The sequence below is a fragment of the Poromitra crassiceps genome (genome assembly GCF_964638095.1).
Source record: "Poromitra crassiceps genome assembly, chromosome: 22".
Lineage (NCBI taxonomy): Eukaryota > Metazoa > Chordata > Actinopteri > Beryciformes > Melamphaidae > Poromitra > Poromitra crassiceps.
The window spans coordinates 4,316,452-4,333,424 of NC_139647.1; the positions used below are offsets into that span (position 1 = coordinate 4,316,452).

The 16,973-nt window shown below is 45.8% G+C and overlaps 2 protein-coding genes across 2 annotated transcripts; one reads left to right on the top strand and one right to left on the bottom strand.

Moving 5' to 3' along the window:
* Nucleotides 1–222: 222 nt before the first annotated feature.
* On the bottom strand, nt 223–7,725 carry LOC310795905 (uncharacterized protein). Its single transcript, XM_083658007.1, has 3 exons — nt 7,605–7,725; nt 5,341–5,691; nt 223–1,662 (listed from the first exon to the last, which is right to left on the bottom strand). The coding sequence occupies exons 2-3, from the start codon at nt 5,661–5,663 to the stop codon at nt 1,410–1,412; spliced, it is 576 nt and encodes a 191-aa protein (XP_083514133.1). The 5' UTR covers nt 5,664–5,691; nt 7,605–7,725; the 3' UTR covers nt 223–1,409.
* Nucleotides 7,726–9,076: 1,351 nt separating this feature from the next.
* Nucleotides 9,077–9,649, top strand: LOC310796101 (MARVEL domain-containing protein 1-like; the record flags this gene model as incomplete). Its single annotated transcript, XM_083658251.1, has 1 exon — nt 9,077–9,649. The coding sequence occupies exon 1, from the start codon at nt 9,143–9,145 to the stop codon at nt 9,647–9,649; it is 507 nt and encodes a 168-aa protein (XP_083514377.1). The 5' UTR covers nt 9,077–9,142.
* Between the last annotated feature and the right edge of the window lie 7,324 nt (nt 9,650–16,973).

Sequence of the window (16,973 nt, forward strand, 5' to 3'; positions counted from 1 at the left end):
ACCAGTGTTATAAACAGTGGCATGTATGACATCGCCACTGATGATGTCGCAATTGCTCGAGTGACATCACTGATTCCGTCACAATTGTTTGGGTGACATCACTGATGACCTCAACTGACATCACTGATGACATCACAATTGCTCGACTGACATCACCCTTGACACCTGACAGCAAGTTAAAAAAAATCATTTTGCCAAAATACAACCCACTCACTCCAAGATTTCTTTATTAAATCTAAAAATAACACACCGGTAACTGTTAAAAGCAGTATTATGCCATCAAGTTTCCGGTAATACGATCATTTAGGTGCTCTATACAATCACTCATTATTGCTGTGTACATTTACATGACTAAAGTATATGTTTGAATAGGTAGATGAGAACATTACATTTTCAAGTTTGTCTTTGTTTGTACACTGTGAGGTTTGAGGGACATTTGAAGTTCTTGTTGGTTCTTCCTGGCACAGTTGGCCACGCCCACCTGTTCCTTCACTTTCTCCAATAGGAACCATGGGCTGGCTGCTGAACACACCCCACCTGTTCCTTCACTTTCTCCAATAGGAACCATGGGCTGGCTGCTGAACACACCCCACCTGTTCCTTCACTTTCTCCAATAGGAACCATGGGCTGGCTGCTGAACACACATATAACCAGTGGACATGGTGGAGGGGAAACTTGATCCTCCTTTCCTTTGGGTTAGGGGTAGTAGTAGTTTACACACAATAAAATGTCTTCATTACATAATCATACTAATACATTATCTTTTCAAGTATTTTCAGACCGATGAAGGTTAGGTCACATGGAACCTTTTCAAGGAACTTAAAAGACATGAATGCTGGTGTTTTCCTACATCTGGCTCTGTCTGGAGGTCGGAAGGAAGGAATGAAGCTGACTGACTGACATCCCTCAAAATGCTCATGTGACATCGCATTATAGAGAATTATTGTTTGTTTATTCAGCTTATCACAGAAAAGAGTTCATAATGAATAACGTGTTCACCTCTTAATTTACTGCTACAATATTGCATAATGTAACACCATCTCTTAACAGCTTTGGCAATCATTGTCAGTATACAGGGTTAGTGTGAATGGTAGGATGGATTTGGGAGAAGAAATAAGGCCGTTCTTGAGAATCAGTCTGAAATATATAGTAAGGTTGTGAGATGCTAAGAGATCATCAAAGGTTCAAGCTGCCGTGATTATTCAGGTGGAGATGGCTCTGCACTTACAGCATGTTGCCGTCCGACCAGTTCCAGGAAAGACCTGACCTGTTAGCAGAGAACTTTCACCTGTGAGTGTAACGCAACGTTCTGCTCAAGCTCATCTGTGTCCATGTTGATGTTCCCAACACAGCTAACTCAACTCTGGTGCAGCATCTCCATGGAGCGAGTCTGGGGCTTTTTGCTGGTGTCAGTGGAGGATGCGGTGCAGGTATCTCTCTGGGTTGTTCTCTCCTCTCCTCAGTCCTGGTCCCCTGGACGGTCTGTCAGAAGTGCCTGCAGGCCCCTGGCTCTCAGGGAGGCTCACCGTGGGGGGCCCTCTGCCTCCTCCTGTCGCCCCTATCAAGGTGTGTCGGCGTGGCTCCGGGCTGCTGCGTGCTCCTTCAACATCGCCCTCCTCCCCCGGGTCCTTCCCCTGGCTGCTGGGCGTGCTCTCCCCGATCCTGAACAACAACAAACGGGCTTTTGTTCAAACCCGTGGGTATCGAGTGATTAAAAAAGACGCTCGGTTCAGCCAGTTCTTTGGCTGAAGGACGATGGGAAACTTGGATTGTTTGAAAGGATTTCACTTCACAAAGTTTTAATCTCACCATTTGAATTGCATAACTTTTGAGGTCTCCTGAATTTGCTCAGCCTACTCAGCAGGTAGCCTACTCAGCCTACTCAGCGGGCTTTCAAAGGTGTGCGTGCAGAGGTCTGATGCATGCCAATATCAGACACCACTGCCTACACCAGGGATACTCAACTTACTTGGCCTGGGGGCCACTTTTGCAAAATAACAGGCCAGGGGCCAGTCAATAAACAAACAATATTATTTTTTCTGTAGCGAATTGTAGGTTTTTGGGGTGTCAGCCGGAGTTTAGTCTCAAATTGTTTTGCATACAGGATAGTTAGTTAGGTTAAGTTCAGTTAAAAGTACATACTGTAAGTGCCTGGGCGGCGAGCAGACGACCATATTTGACAATTTAGCTGGAGCTCAGTCAAACTTTATTTAACGTTAGTTTTCATTGTGAATTAGAAAATGGTCAGGGGGCCACTCTGCACCCTATGGCGGGCCGCATCTGGCCCCTGGACCGCAAGTTGAGTACCACTGGCCTACACCATTAGACAAGTTAGGCACATGCCCCTCCACTTGGAAATTAGGAGAGGCAAAATTCCCTACACTTTTTACCCCCTTTAAAAGTCAAAATGTAGTAAATAAAATATAAAAAAAAGTAAAATATTTAATGATCAATCTCAGCAACATGTAGGATGCCAAATAAAGCAAAAGGATAGTGTTAGATAATATAAAAGAACTATGATATTCAAAATGAATTAATGTTTTCTTGCAACTGGCTTATTTGTCATTTTGTGCAGTATGAAGGCTTTGCAGACAGCTCACCTGTGTAGCATCTCTTCAAGCATCACTGTATACAAACCAAATAGTGTATATCAAATATATGTACAATTGCAGGAAATGGTGTATTAAAAAAAATCCTGTTAAGATTTTGTCGCCAATGTCAGACCGTGTGTATGAAATCACATGACCTCAGCAAGTGTTTCTACCTGAGGTGGTTGAATATGAAATCACATGACCTCAGCAAGTGTTTCTACCTGAGGTGGTTGAATATGAAATCACATGACCTCAGCAAGTGTTTCTACCTGAGGTGGTTGAATATGAAATCACATGACCTCAGCAAGTGTTTCTACCTGAGGTGGTTGAATATGAAATCACATGACCTCAGCAAGTGTTTCTACCTGAGGTGGTTGAATATGAAATCACATGACCTCAGCAAGTGTTTCTACCTGAGGTGGTTGAATATGAAATCACATGACCTCAGCAGTGTTTCTACCTGAGGTGGTTGAATATGAAATCACATGACCTCAGCAAGTGTTTCTACCTGAGGTGGTTGAATATGAAATCACATGACCTCAGCAAGTGTTTCAACCTGAGGTGGTTGAATATGAAATCACATGACCTCAGCAAGTGTTTCTACCTGAGGTGGTTGAATATGAAATCACATGACCTCAGCAAGTGTTTCTACCTGAGGTGGTTGAATATGAAATCACATGACCTCAGCAGTGTTTCTACCTGAGGTGGTTGAATATGAAATCACATGACCTCAGCAAGTGTTTCAACCTGAGGTGGTTGAATATGAAATCACATGACCTCAGCAAGTGTTTCAACGTGAGGTGGTTGAATATGAAATCACATGACCTCAGCAAGTGTTTCTACCTGAGGTGGTTGAATATGAAATCACATGACCTCAGCAGTGTTTCTACCTGAGGTGGTTGAATATGAAATCACATGACCTCAGCAGTGTTTCTACCTGAGGTGGTTGAATATGAAATCACATGACCTCAGCAAGTGTTTCTACCTGAGGTGGTTGAATATGAAATCACATGACCTCAGCAAGTGTTTCTACTGGAGGTGGTTGAATATGAAATCACATGACCTCAGCAAGTGTTTCTACCTGAGGTGGTTGAATATGAAATCACATGACCTCAGCAGTGTTTCTACCTGAGGTGGTTGAATATGAAATCACATGACCTCAGCAAGTGTTTCTACCTGAGGTGGTTGAATATGAAATCACATGACCTCAGCAGTGTTTCTACCTGAGGTGGTTGAATATGAAATCACATGACCTCAGCAGTGTTTCTACTGGAGGTGGTTGAATATGAAATCACATGACCTCAGCAAGTGTTTCTACCTGAGGTGGTTGAATATGAAATCACATGACCTCAGCAGTGTTTCTACCTGAGGTGGTTGAATATGAAATCACATGACCTCAGCAAGTGTTTCAACCTGAGGTGGTTGAATATGAAATCACATGACCTCAGCAAGTGTTTCAACGTGAGGTGGTTGAATATGAAATCACATGACCTCAGCAAGTGTTTCTACCTGAGGTGGTTGAATATGAAATCACATGACCTCAGCAGTGTTTCTACCTGAGGTGGTTGAATATGAAATCACATGACCTCAGCAGTGTTTCTACCTGAGGTGGTTGAATATGAAATCACATGACCTCAGCAAGTGTTTCTACCTGAGGTGGTTGAATATGAAATCACATGACCTCAGCAAGTGTTTCTACTGGAGGTGGTTGAATATGAAATCACATGACCTCAGCAAGTGTTTCTACCTGAGGTGGTTGAATATGAAATCACATGACCTCAGCAGTGTTTCTACCTGAGGTGGTTGAATATGAAATCACATGACCTCAGCAAGTGTTTCTACCTGAGGTGGTTGAATATGAAATCACATGACCTCAGCAGTGTTTCTACCTGAGGTGGTTGAATATGAAATCACATGACCTCAGCAGTGTTTCTACTGGAGGTGGTTGAATATGAAATCACATGACCTCAGCAAGTGTTTCTACCTGAGGTGGTTGAATATGAAATCACATGACCTCAGCAAGTGTTTCTACCTGAGGTGGTTGAATATGAAATCACATGACCTCAGCAAGTGTTTCTACCTGAGGTGGTTGAATATGAAATCACATGACCTCAGCAGGTGTTTCTATCTGAGGTGGTTGAATATGAAATCACATGACCTCAGCAAGTGTTTCTACCTGAGGTGGTTGAATATGAAATCACATGACCTCAGCAAGTGTTTCTACCTGAGGTGGTTGAATATGAAATCACATGACCTCAGCAAGTGTTTCTACCTGAGGTGGTTGAATATGAAATCACATGACCTCAGCAAGTGTTTCTACCTGAGGTGGTTGAATATGAAATCACATGACCTCAGCAAGTGTTTCTACCTGAGGTGGTTGAATATGAAATCACATGACCTCAGCAAGTGTTTCTACCTGAGGTGGTTGAATATGAAATCACATGACCTCAGCAAGTGTTTCTACCTGAGGTGGTTGAATATGAAATCACATGACCTCAGCAAGTGTTTCTACCTGAGGTGGTTGAATATGAAATCACATGACCTCAGCAGTGTTTCTACCTGAGGTGGTTGAATATGAAATCACATGACCTCAGCAAGTGTTTCTACCTGAGGTGGTTGAATATGAAATCACATGACCTCAGTAGTGTTTCTACCTGAGGTGGTTGAATATGAAATCACATGACCTCAGCAGTGTTTCTACCTGAGGTGGTTGAATATGAAATCACATGACCTCAGCAAGTGTTTCTACCTGAGGTGGTTGAAGGCTCGGAGCCAGCGTGAGCCCAGAGCGCCTTCGGCCCTCAGCCCTCTCCGTCGGCTCCGGGCCCTCAGCCCTATCAGGGCCTGGGCCAGTTCAGCCTCGTCCCCGTGGCCGTGGCCCCACACCAGCTGGGCCCTCTGCTCCGCGTCCTGGTCCCCCGCTGCCCTGAACAGCCTCTGGACCTGCCAGAGGTTGACCCCGCCGAAGATGTTCCCCGAGCCCGCCTTCCTGCTGCGACGCTCGTCCAACCGCCACAGCGAGGAAGGCCCCGCTACCATGGAGGCGGGAGGCGAGGCAGGCTCACCGTCCATCCCGAGAAACACACACTGTCTGGCTCTACTGTGGAGAATGAGTCGAGAAGAAATCGGAATGTGAATGTTACGTTTTATTTTATTTGTGCACAAAATTTGACATCACTGGTCCACAAACTGAACTCAAATCAACTCTCAATAACTGTCAATTCCGCGATGTAGATATAATAGATATAAACACTAATTTGTTCCTCAGTCAATCAAAATGATAAATGAAATTAACTAGACGTGACTAGATGCACTTTATCACGGGGGTATGTGCAATAGAGACACTGCATGAAATAGGCCACGCCCATCACGGGGGAAAAGCTCCGTTCATTTCCACACACCAGCGTCATTTTCCTTGAATTAAGCATATAGCTAAAAGCTGTTGTGTGGTGGACTGCGCAGACAACAAATGTAAAGAATCGCCAGTTAAAGTTTTTTTGTACTCCTGAGCAAAACAAGGAAGCCATTGAGAATTGGCGAGAAGAAAAATGTGGATCTAGCTGTCAAGAAGTAAGTTGGAGTGTTCATCTTCCGTATATATGATATTTTTGTGCAACACGCAACCATGCACGTGACATAGGAGAACACCAGGATTGGAGGGGGGGTTTCCGTTTTCCCACGTCTTGGGCGTGGTTTCTGAATGATGACGCGTTACGCAGTGTCTCTATGGTGTATATGCAATGTTCTTGGTGTTTTTAGTTGAGTACTGTTAAGTGTGTCTATGTATGCAGCTGTGGCCCTGTCTCCAAGACAAATTTCTCCCAAGGGAGACAAATAAAGAAACCTTGAACCTTGAACCTTGTCAAACAAAATGAATTCCTGCAAAACTGTTTACAGTTTTGGGATATGCGTGAGGTCATGTGCAAAATAAATCAGCATTGTTTTTTGGTGGAGTTTTCCTTTAATCCGGCTTCCCACCCACATACACAGCCAATTGTGCCCCTATAGGACGCCCGTCCGACCGACCGAGGCAGAAGTAACACCGGGGCTCGAACCTGCAACCCTTCTTGTGTTGCGTCATGCAGGGAATCTACTGCTGCACTACCCAGATGCCTCTGAGTGAAAGACATTATGTGACAAGACCAGCAAAGAGCAGCAGCACCTCTGAGAGCAGCAGATGACATGATGGCAGGTGTTAGAGCAGAACAGAGCACCACATCACAACACCTCTGACAGCTGTGTGAGCTGAAAGACAAGGTGCTAGTACAAAATGACTGGCTGGGCTGCCAGTGAGCAAGACAGTCTTCCGCTCTGATTCTTTAATCCTACTTTAGGACTTAAAGACTGCAGATGGTAACGTGATCTCTCTTTGCTTACATATGGCTTGAAGTGGGCCACTGGCAGATAAGCCCAGTGACCACTGACCAGGGTGAAGGTATGTGCGTCAGCAGCCCTTCCAGTGAAACGACTCTGTGGAGTCCCCATAGGTGCAAATCTCTTGAACAGAGTTACTTTCTACTATTGTCTATTTATTTTTGCAGAGTGTGAAAGATTCAGATGCAACGTGGACGCATTTATTTCCCATTAATTTTGCATTTCTTTTACAGCTTCTCAAACTTTTGTAACAAACCCTGCAGCTTCTTTGGCACATCTGGGACAGCTGTTCGCAAACATTCATAGGACTATTTCCCTACAGTAGAAGTAACGTATATTGTCCACTCTTCACTGCCATTAACAGTCTGTGCAGAAGAACTACTAGGTAAATGATGGAGGGGATATAGCCTAATGCTGAAACACATTTTAGAAGGATACAAAATATCAGTTGTTCTGCTGTTTTTGCTACAGCATAGCTACCAGAACTAGCCTACCACACAGGACATACAGATACAACGTTGCCGAGTAGGCTAGCACAAACACACTGAAAGTCCTATAGCCTAGAGATTAGCCAAGGTTATAAACAGCAGTAATAGGAATCCCGTGAGATCATGTGAAAGATTAAAAATGTCTGCTTACCCAAAAAGGGACCGATTCTCCCAGTGCGCTTTTCTCCTACAGAATCGCGCTCTGCGTTGTGCACATTTCTGTTTTGAAACTGCAACAACAATGGCAGACCCGTCACGGGCCAGACTGTACCGGTCCGTTTGTCCACTCTGACCTGCAATCCATTTGAGACGACTGTCAGTCACATATCACTGCCGTAAATCCACCAATAACCATGGAGATATAGCCTCGTCCCTCCTATCGGGTTGGGCAGGGGCTTTTTCTCGACCAATCATGGGTTTGTAGAGGGGGTGGGGGGGATGTTTGTCCCGCCCCCTGGCCACGTAGAGTATGTGCACTGAAATCCATTGACGTCAATGAGCTTGGCAGGATCTGTCACTGTGGGCATCCCTTATGTGCGCTGTGCGCACCACCAACCTTACATCACTTTGAAAAACGCAAACAAGGGGAGGCATGGTCTATATCAGTAAAACGCCTGTTCCTAGGGGAAATTACTAATAGGCTATTCTAATTCTAATATTCTCATAGCACATAGGCTATTCTAATCTAGGGACTATTATGTCTGTGCATGGCATCTATCATTTATACGCCGAATTCTATAGACCTTTTTCGTAGCTCTATGCTCATATTTGATATTCTACCGTGTTAAATTACATTAAATAAAGTTACAGAAAGTGTAGCCTACATGTTGAGGCTATACGAGGGATCATCAGCCGAGCAGCATTTTGGTAAACAAACTGCTCACTGGTGGGAAAACGACAATGGGACCCTATGGAGCCAGCCTTGAATGTCTCACTCTAACCTCGGCTGTGTTGTTTACATTTTCCGATCTGACTGTTGTCACCCCATTCAATCGGCGTTATCAGCGTCTTATCACCCCATTCATATCGGCCAGTAGGGCCCTACTACTGTACCGTTACAGCTGTAAAGCTAGCTATAAATAGAATAGAATAGAATAGAATAGAATAGAATAGAATAGAATAGAATAGAATAGAATAGAATAAAGCAGCCTAATATTGTTTATGGCTATACCTTGCGCCACAATAGACGCACACACACACACACACACACACACACACACACACACACACACACACACACACACACACACACGCACACACACACACACACACACACACACACACACACACACACACACACACACACACACACACACACACACACACACACACCATGGATGATTCCATCAAGGAGGAGCAGGCTTTGAATTTCAGGCCGCCCCTTCTCCGCCTCCCTGCCCCCCGACACAGACGCTGCATTCAGAGCAGAGGAAACGGAAAAGACGAAACACAGAAGAAGGCTTTTCATTTTAAAACCCCGGGGCTGGCTGCTGTGGAAAGAACAGAGAGTTCCTTTTTATAGCAAACTTCTGCACTTTTCAGCCTCGCATAATAGCCCACAAATCCGGTTTTGAACCCCACTTTTTTCTTCTTCCTCTCCGCCTTTTCCCAGCTGTTCGCAGCTGGCAGAGCGCACCGCCCTGTTCGGGGGAGAAAGGCACCGAGGAGAGTGATCGGAGGAGGAGAGAGATGCCGCCGCCCCAACAGCCTCCCCAGCCGCAGCAGGTGAGGAAGAACATCGCCAGGTTCCTCAAGAGCTTCCTGGGCATCATCCGCCTCCTGCAGATCGTGTTCGGCGCCGGACTGTGGGTCACCATCGCCGCCAACAAGTACGAAGGCTCCATCCACTTCGTGCTGTTCGTGGCCGTGCTCTTCTGGCTGCTCACCCTGGCGCTGTTCTTCGTCACCCTCCTGGATAAGCAGGACCTGGTGCCCGTGCTGGGCGGGGACCGCTGGCCGCTCGCCAACCTGGCGCACGACGTGGCCGCCGCCGCGCTCTACGTGCCGGCCATCGGCGTGATGATCTACAAGACGGACCGCACCGCCTACTGCAACCTGGAGCAGTACAAGCACCTCTGCCTGTACAAGGTCTACCTGGCCGCGGCCGTGTTCGCCTGCCTGTGCTGCCTGGCATACCTCATCTCGGCTGTCTACCTGGGCTGCAGGAGGTGCCGGGGCGAGCAGACGCTGATGTAAGAGACTGATGGAGATGATGGAGATGATGATGGGGAGGGTGGGGGGGGGGGGGGGGGGAGTGGAGGGGTTTGAAGGAGGGTCCTTGAGGGGGTTCCAGGGGATCCCCAGCAAGATGAGGAATAGTTAACTTCACTGTAATTTAGGGCTGCAAATATAACGATTATTTTCATTATCGATTGATCTTTTATTTTTCTCCACTAATCGATTAGTCGTTTGGTCTATGGAAATGACACAAATTCCAAGATGACATCCTCAAATGTCTTCCTTCCTTATACAGTCCACAACCCATAAGATAACAAGCTGAACTTTCCATGTGGGGGTCCCTGTGGCAAAATCAGACCAAATGATTGTGTCTTATTTGGGGGTCTTGGTCATTTCAGAAGGCATGGACCTGACCTATACCCCTTTTCTCTGTAAGGCACAAGAGTTTGTCTCCTATAAGCCTTCAGAATTTTGAAAGTTGTTTTGTTTGGTAGTTTAATGTCATTCATTCCTCATGAAAAATCACTATAATAATAATATTATTATTGGGGCTTCTAGTGGGTCTGCAGTACTCAATAGTAAGTTTACAGTGGCCTTAACGTACTTAAAGGTAGTTTTTTTTTTATCACCATATAGTATTCCTGCAGGGACTTATAGTTTTGCTGTGATATCTGTTTCCTATCCCTTTAGAATCTATCACAGGAGGAGTACTATTGTTTTTGTAAGGGATTATTTTCATGAGCTTATGAAAGTATATATTTTTTATGTGTTTACATGTTTTTGTACAACAGCAAGCTATAACACTGACCAGTTATAGGAGTGTGATGGACTAGGCACTTAATCTTTTGACAGCTTTATTATTGTTTTGTCTGACACAACGTTCCAAAGCATTTTTGTATTTCTTTGTTCCTTTTTTTATTACTTGTCCTGGCATGACCGTTTTATCAAGTGCCTTCTGTCAAAATGCTGTATGCTCAACAAGGTTGTGACAACAAACATCAACAACCCAAACATATGGATGTGATAGGTGCTATAGCAAGGAAATATGTCTGTTGAACAAAATCCATAAGTGTTCTTTATGTAAAAGCAAAGAGCAAAAGCCTAAGAATAAAGATCACGTAAGTGAGAGCCAATGAGAGGTTTCTTTGGTTATGACTTATGACTTAACTATGTGATCAAGAGATATTGCCTGTTACACATCCGTCTGCATAGAAGATCTCAGGTAAGCTGTGTGAGGACAGCACTTGTTTCAAATACGTTTTGTTATGACTGTTGTTTATTTGAGTGCTTTGTGTCAAATTAGTAGAGAGAGCTGTAATAGCTGTTGTGCTTTTTGGTGGCTTTTGCAAATGAAAGACAGATTTAGAGAGACTAAAGCCGGGAGCCCTCAGGAACTTCCTGTTGGGAGATAAAAGGCCCGGCCAATCAGCAGGGACTATTTATAATGCCACTTGGACCACATGAAAGAGTTAGATCTATAGTGTCTGTGTGCTGTAATGTCTGCCTATAGAGAGGCAAAGTGACCGCCTACTTCCTGCTTCAGCACTGTACCAGAGATTTTCATCCACCAATTATTTTCCCATAGGCATTTCGTAAAATGCTTATAAAAATAGTTTTACTTGTTCAAACCAAACGGTTCAGATTTAGAAACAGGAGAGACCACATAACACTTCACTCGGACCAAAATGTAAAAAGAATTGCGGATTTAAAGAAAATATTTTTTCTATGTAGTTTTTTTAAGTTTTGGTCAGAGTGAAATACACAGAAGACGTGGGTAACGCTTTCTATGAAGGTCATAGACATTATAAGGCTTTATAAAACTTTATCAAATCATCAAAATCAGAAATGTTTCTTATCATGCATGGCAACTTATATCAAGATTTTATAAAGTATTGTAAATGGTGGACATAATGTATTATAAATTCAGCATTCATAATACTTTATACCTCCATGCCAAAGTGTGTTTGAAAGAAGAATCCTTTTTGTTTACTTTACTTGCAGCCAGCAAGTACTGCTCATAAGTCCTCATAACTGTGTTATAGGAATATATGCAATTGCTAATAAGTTATAATGCTGTCACTTTAAAGCTCACAAAGTCTTGCTCTCATGTATTACCTGTTTATTATAATACATTATGTCCACCACTTATAATAATTTGCTTTATAAACCTTGTTATGAGTTGCCATCATGATTAAAGATGAAAGAGTTTTATAAAGGCTTATAAATGCATTATAATGACTTATGAATGGGCTCATCTAGACACAACCCAAATGTGTATGTGTACGATAGAATGTGTTTCTTGTGTTGTGGAAGACTCGGTGTACCGCAAAAGTCGGAAATTGTGTGTGTGTGTGTGTGTGTGTGTGTGTGTGTGTGTGTGTGTGTGTGTGTGTGTGTGTGTGTGTGTGATCCTGTCTCTTTGGTCTCTTACCTGGGCTGGACAGAGTGCTTTGACTTGTTTCATAAGAGAACTGGAGTTACATCAGCCCTGGTAAAACCATCCTGATCATGTGACCTCGCATTCTGTTTGGTTCTGCAGATCAGTCCGGCCTCCAGCCCGCCCCCATGCAGCCATTTCCATAAATTACAAAGTACACGGACCAATCAGGGACCTGCCTCATAGTTGACAACGTAACCGGCCAATCACGGCTCCCGAGGCAATGAGTAAACATCAACATTAGTAGAGTAAACACAGCCATAAGTGCAGTTATTACAGAAACAGACCCAATAACAACAATGAAACAAGAACAAGCGTCTGCAGCAGCAGAGTTTGTTGGCAGAAAGGACATTTTCGCTGTTCTTCTGAGTGGATTTGGATTGGATTTGGTGATGCCGATTGGCTGAAGGAGTTGTCTGGAGTGTGGGTCAGGTGTGTTAGACAGACCAGAGTGTGGGTCAGGTGTGTTAGACAGAGAGTGTGTGTGCGTGGGTGCGTGTGTGTGTGTGTGTGCGTGTGTGTGTGTGTGTGTGTGTGCGTGTGTGTGTGTGTGTGTGTGTGTGTGTGCATGCGTGCATGTGTGTGTGTGTGTGTGGAGGGCCAGGCGACGTGGTCTAGCTGGGGGACCCACAGTAAAAGAAGTGAACGGCTAATGTTGAACAGCTGCTGCAGTACGGACATAAATCTAGCACTTCTGAAGAAAGGAGTCCCACCCCACCCCTGCACCCCCCCCGCCCCCCCCCCCCCACCCTCTCCCCCCTGCCCTCCCCCCCACACACACACACACACACACACTCTCTCACCCCTCCCCCCCCCCCTCCCCCGGAGTTGTCTGCAGAAGTGTTGTCCCGTCCACGTGTGTGCGCCTGCTGTGGGAAAAAAGGCGAGTTGTGTATACAGCCAGACGGAGACCGCGTATACAACAGCCCCGTGCGCTGCTGCATAAACACAGCAGTCAATATCTGATGTTGATTTTGATATTGAAAGTAACTCTGGTGAATCCCTGTTGTGTCGGGGTGACTCACAGCAGTGTTAGGCCTAACTAACAAACTAACACTGTATGCTGACAATCAGGGCAAGAAAAGAATCCTCCACATGGACCCTAGAAGGAGCGTTTAGCTGCTCTCTCTTCATGAAATCATCCACACAGTTTATTGATCTCATCTGCCTTGAATCATTATACTTCTGTGTATGAGCCCAGTTGTTTTTTGGTTGGCAGATCTTTGTTGTTTTACACAGCATCCTTATCCAAACAATGAATCACCGGTAATAACATGTAATAACATGTAATAACATGTAATCACAGATAATAATAACATGAGCTTGTACTCCAGCTTACCTGGAAACACCATTAGAAGGGTGTGGCAGGGCGTTTTCCCCCTTTTCACCAGCTGCTAGACAGAGAGCGAGCGTAAAGGAAAGCCTTGTTATAAGGGCCCTTAAGCACACAGAGGCCAAAGTGCTGCTCTGCACTGCCAGCTATGTAACATTTACTTTGGCTACTCAACCAAAGAGACGTTTCCTGCATGTAGCCACTCTCCCACCCGTCTGCAAGAGACCAAGCATCCAGCATCCAGAGCCTGGCTTCCTCTGGCCCTGCCCGAAAGAACAGCATCATCATACACTGCTTTTATTGCCGTGGACTGATGTCAATTAGTTGAAGAACGGATGTACCATCCTCTGCCAGGAAATGTGAAATTGAGCTCTGAAGTCCAAATGGCAGTACAATGACACCACTGTGGGTCATTACAATGACACCACTGTGAGTCATTACAATGACATCACTGTTACAATGACATCACTGATGACATCACTGTGAAACAAGGCTGTGATGAAATCACCGGCGACATTATACCATAGGGACATGGCTCGAATTAGTGTCCTCTAGAGAGAGAGTGGCGTCAGCGGAGGACCAAAATGCGTGACTCATTAGCCAATGAACAGCCAGGAAGGGGTCTCGCGCTACTTTTGCATGCTAAAATAAAGCTGATAATGTACAATTTGATTCAAGAAAAAAAAACTTTCAAAGTACAACACAAACTGTCCATTTTGCTGCAACTCGACAGTGCTGCTTAATCCAGAACCTTACTTCCTGGAACTCGAGAGTAAAAAAACTGGTCCATTGGAGTGAATGGAGATGTTGTGACTCTTCTATATGCATGGCTCTGGCTAGAAGGTCATCTGTCTATATGAGTACAAATTCAGAATGTTGTGGAAAATTCATCCTTTTCTTATTTTTTCTTAGCTTGCCTCCCCCCTCACACTCTCTCTCTCTCCCTCTCTCCCTCCCTCCCTCGCTCTCTCTCCCTCTCTCCCTCCCTCCATCTCTCCTCTCTCGCCTCTCTCTCCTCCCTCCCTCCCTCCCTCCCTCCCTCCCTCTCTCGCCTCTCTCTCTCTCTCTCCCTCCCTCTCTCTCTCTCCTCTCTCTCACTCTCTCCCTCTCTCTCTCTCTCTCCCTCCCTCTCTCCCTCCCTCCCTCCCTCTCTCGCCTCTCTCTCCTCTCTCTTCCTCCCTCTCTCTCTCTCCTCTCTCTCACTCTCTCCCTCTCTCTCTCTCTCCCTCCCTCTCTCCCTCTCTTACTCTCTCCCTCTCCCTCTCTCTCTCCCTTCCTCCCTCCCTCTCTCACTCTCCCCCTCTCTCTCTCTCCCTCGCTCCTCTCTCTCCCTCCCTCCCTCTCACTCTCTTCCTCTCTCTCTCTCTCTCTCTCTCCCTCCCTCCCTCCCTCTCTCTCTCCCTCCATCTCTCTCCATCTATTTTTTCTTAGCTTGCCTCCCCCCTCACACTCTCTCTCTCTCCCTCTCTCCCTCCCTCCCTCGCTCTCTCTCCCTCTCTCCCTCCCTCCATCTCTCCTCTCTCGCCTCTCTCTCCCTCCCTCCCTCCCTCCCTCCCTCCCTCCCTCCCTCTCTCGCCTCTCTCTCCTCTCTCTCCCTCCCTCTCTCTCTCTCCTCTCTCTCACTCTCTCCCTCTCTCTCTCTCTCTCCCTCCCTCTCTCCCTCCCTCCCTCCCTCTCTCGCCTCTCTCTCCTCTCTCTTCCTCCCTCTCTCTCTCTCCTCTCTCTCACTCTCTCCCTCTCTCTCTCTCTCCCTCCCTCTCTCCCTCTCTTACTCTCTCCCTCTCCCTCTCTCTCTCCCTTCCTCCCTCCCTCTCTCACTCTCCCCCTCTCTCTCTCTCCCTCGCTCCTCTCTCTCCCTCCCTCCCTCTCACTCTCTTCCTCTCTCTCTCTCTCTCTCTCTCTCCCTCCCTCCTCCCTCTCTCTCTCTCCTCTCTCTCACTCTCTCCCTCTCTCTCTCTCTCTCCCTCCCTCTCTCCCTCCCTCCCTCCCTCTCTCGCCTCTCTCTCCTCTCTCTTCCTCCCTCTCTCTCTCTCCTCTCTCTCACTCTCTCCCTCTCTCTCTCTCTCCCTCCCTCTCTCCCTCTCTTACTCTCTCCCTCTCCCTCTCTCTCTCCCTTCCTCCCTCCCTCTCTCACTCTCCCCCTCTCTCTCTCTCCCTCGCTCCTCTCTCTCCCTCCCTCCCTCTCACTCTCTTCCTCTCTCTCTCTCTCTCTCTCTCCCTCCCTCCCTCCCTCTCTCTCTCCCTCCATCTCTCACTCGCATATCCCCACAGGCAGGTCAGAGCACGAGGTGAGCTAGTTAGCAGGCTGCTGTCAGCAGACACTCACCGTCACACCGAACATCATCACTTAAGCCAGGCTTTCTGCTTAAAGACTTCACTCCGACGCCGTCCTGCTGCTGCTCCAGATTGGATCATTAACTGTATTATTAGAATTATTACTCATATTCTTAATGTACTTTCCATTTCTCCTCAACAACCACCTAATATGGATTCAGACCAATACCTCAATAGGCTAGCCACTCTTAAAACCATAACCGACATAAACCGACATGTTTGACCGTGCACACTGCACACTGCACAGCCCTGTTCTTTGGCTCAAAACATGCTCTCTCACATGCACATAAGTTGCTGACTCAGGTGTGTGTTTTTGCTTGGTAAGAACCCGCCCAGCAGCTCTTCAGGACCGGTGTTGGGCAAGTTACTTTCAAAATGTAATATGCTACATATTACTAGTTACTTTCATCTCAAAGTAATACGTTACTTTACAATATTACCATCTGTGTAGAGTAACTCTTTACTTATTACACTACTTTTGCATTACTTTCACCAAAACAACAGCATCGCCGCCCGGAACCATCTCGATAAATAATGTCAACCGCCTTGAAGTCACTGTAAACAATCCAAAAATCTAAATCTAATCTATAGTGGTTATTTGGATAAAAACACACAGTTTGATTAGGAAATTATTGTATCTTTATTTAAATACGTGCTTTGATAAAAAATAAAAAATAAATTTGTATCTTGAGTTACTTGACAAAGTAACTGGTATAATATTACTCAAATCCTATAAGTAGTAAGTTATATTACTGAGTTACTGATGAGTGACCTCCAACACTGTTCAGAACTGGAAGTGCCCTCCATGTTTATACCCACCCAAATACTGGCTGGCTAATGGTATAATTCCCAGTGGAAGTAAAGCCTGATTCCATTCCAAGTCTCTCTCCCTCTTTCTCTCTTTCTGCTGTGAAGACAGACGCGGTCCACTGTTCCTTTGGGTGGCTATGTACACACACACACACACACACACACACACACACACACACACACACACACACACACACACACACACACACACACACACACACACACACACGCACGCACGCACACACACACACACACACACACCACAGCCCTGTTAACCGCACTTCCATCAGAGACTGCTGAGACGCACATTCCAGTGTGGAGAGAGAGAGAGGGGCGAGGGAGAGAGAGGGGCTGGGGAAACAGATGGAGAGACAGAGAGAACAAGTGAACGAGTGACGGATAGAGAGAGGAGGTCCCAGGAGGAAGTG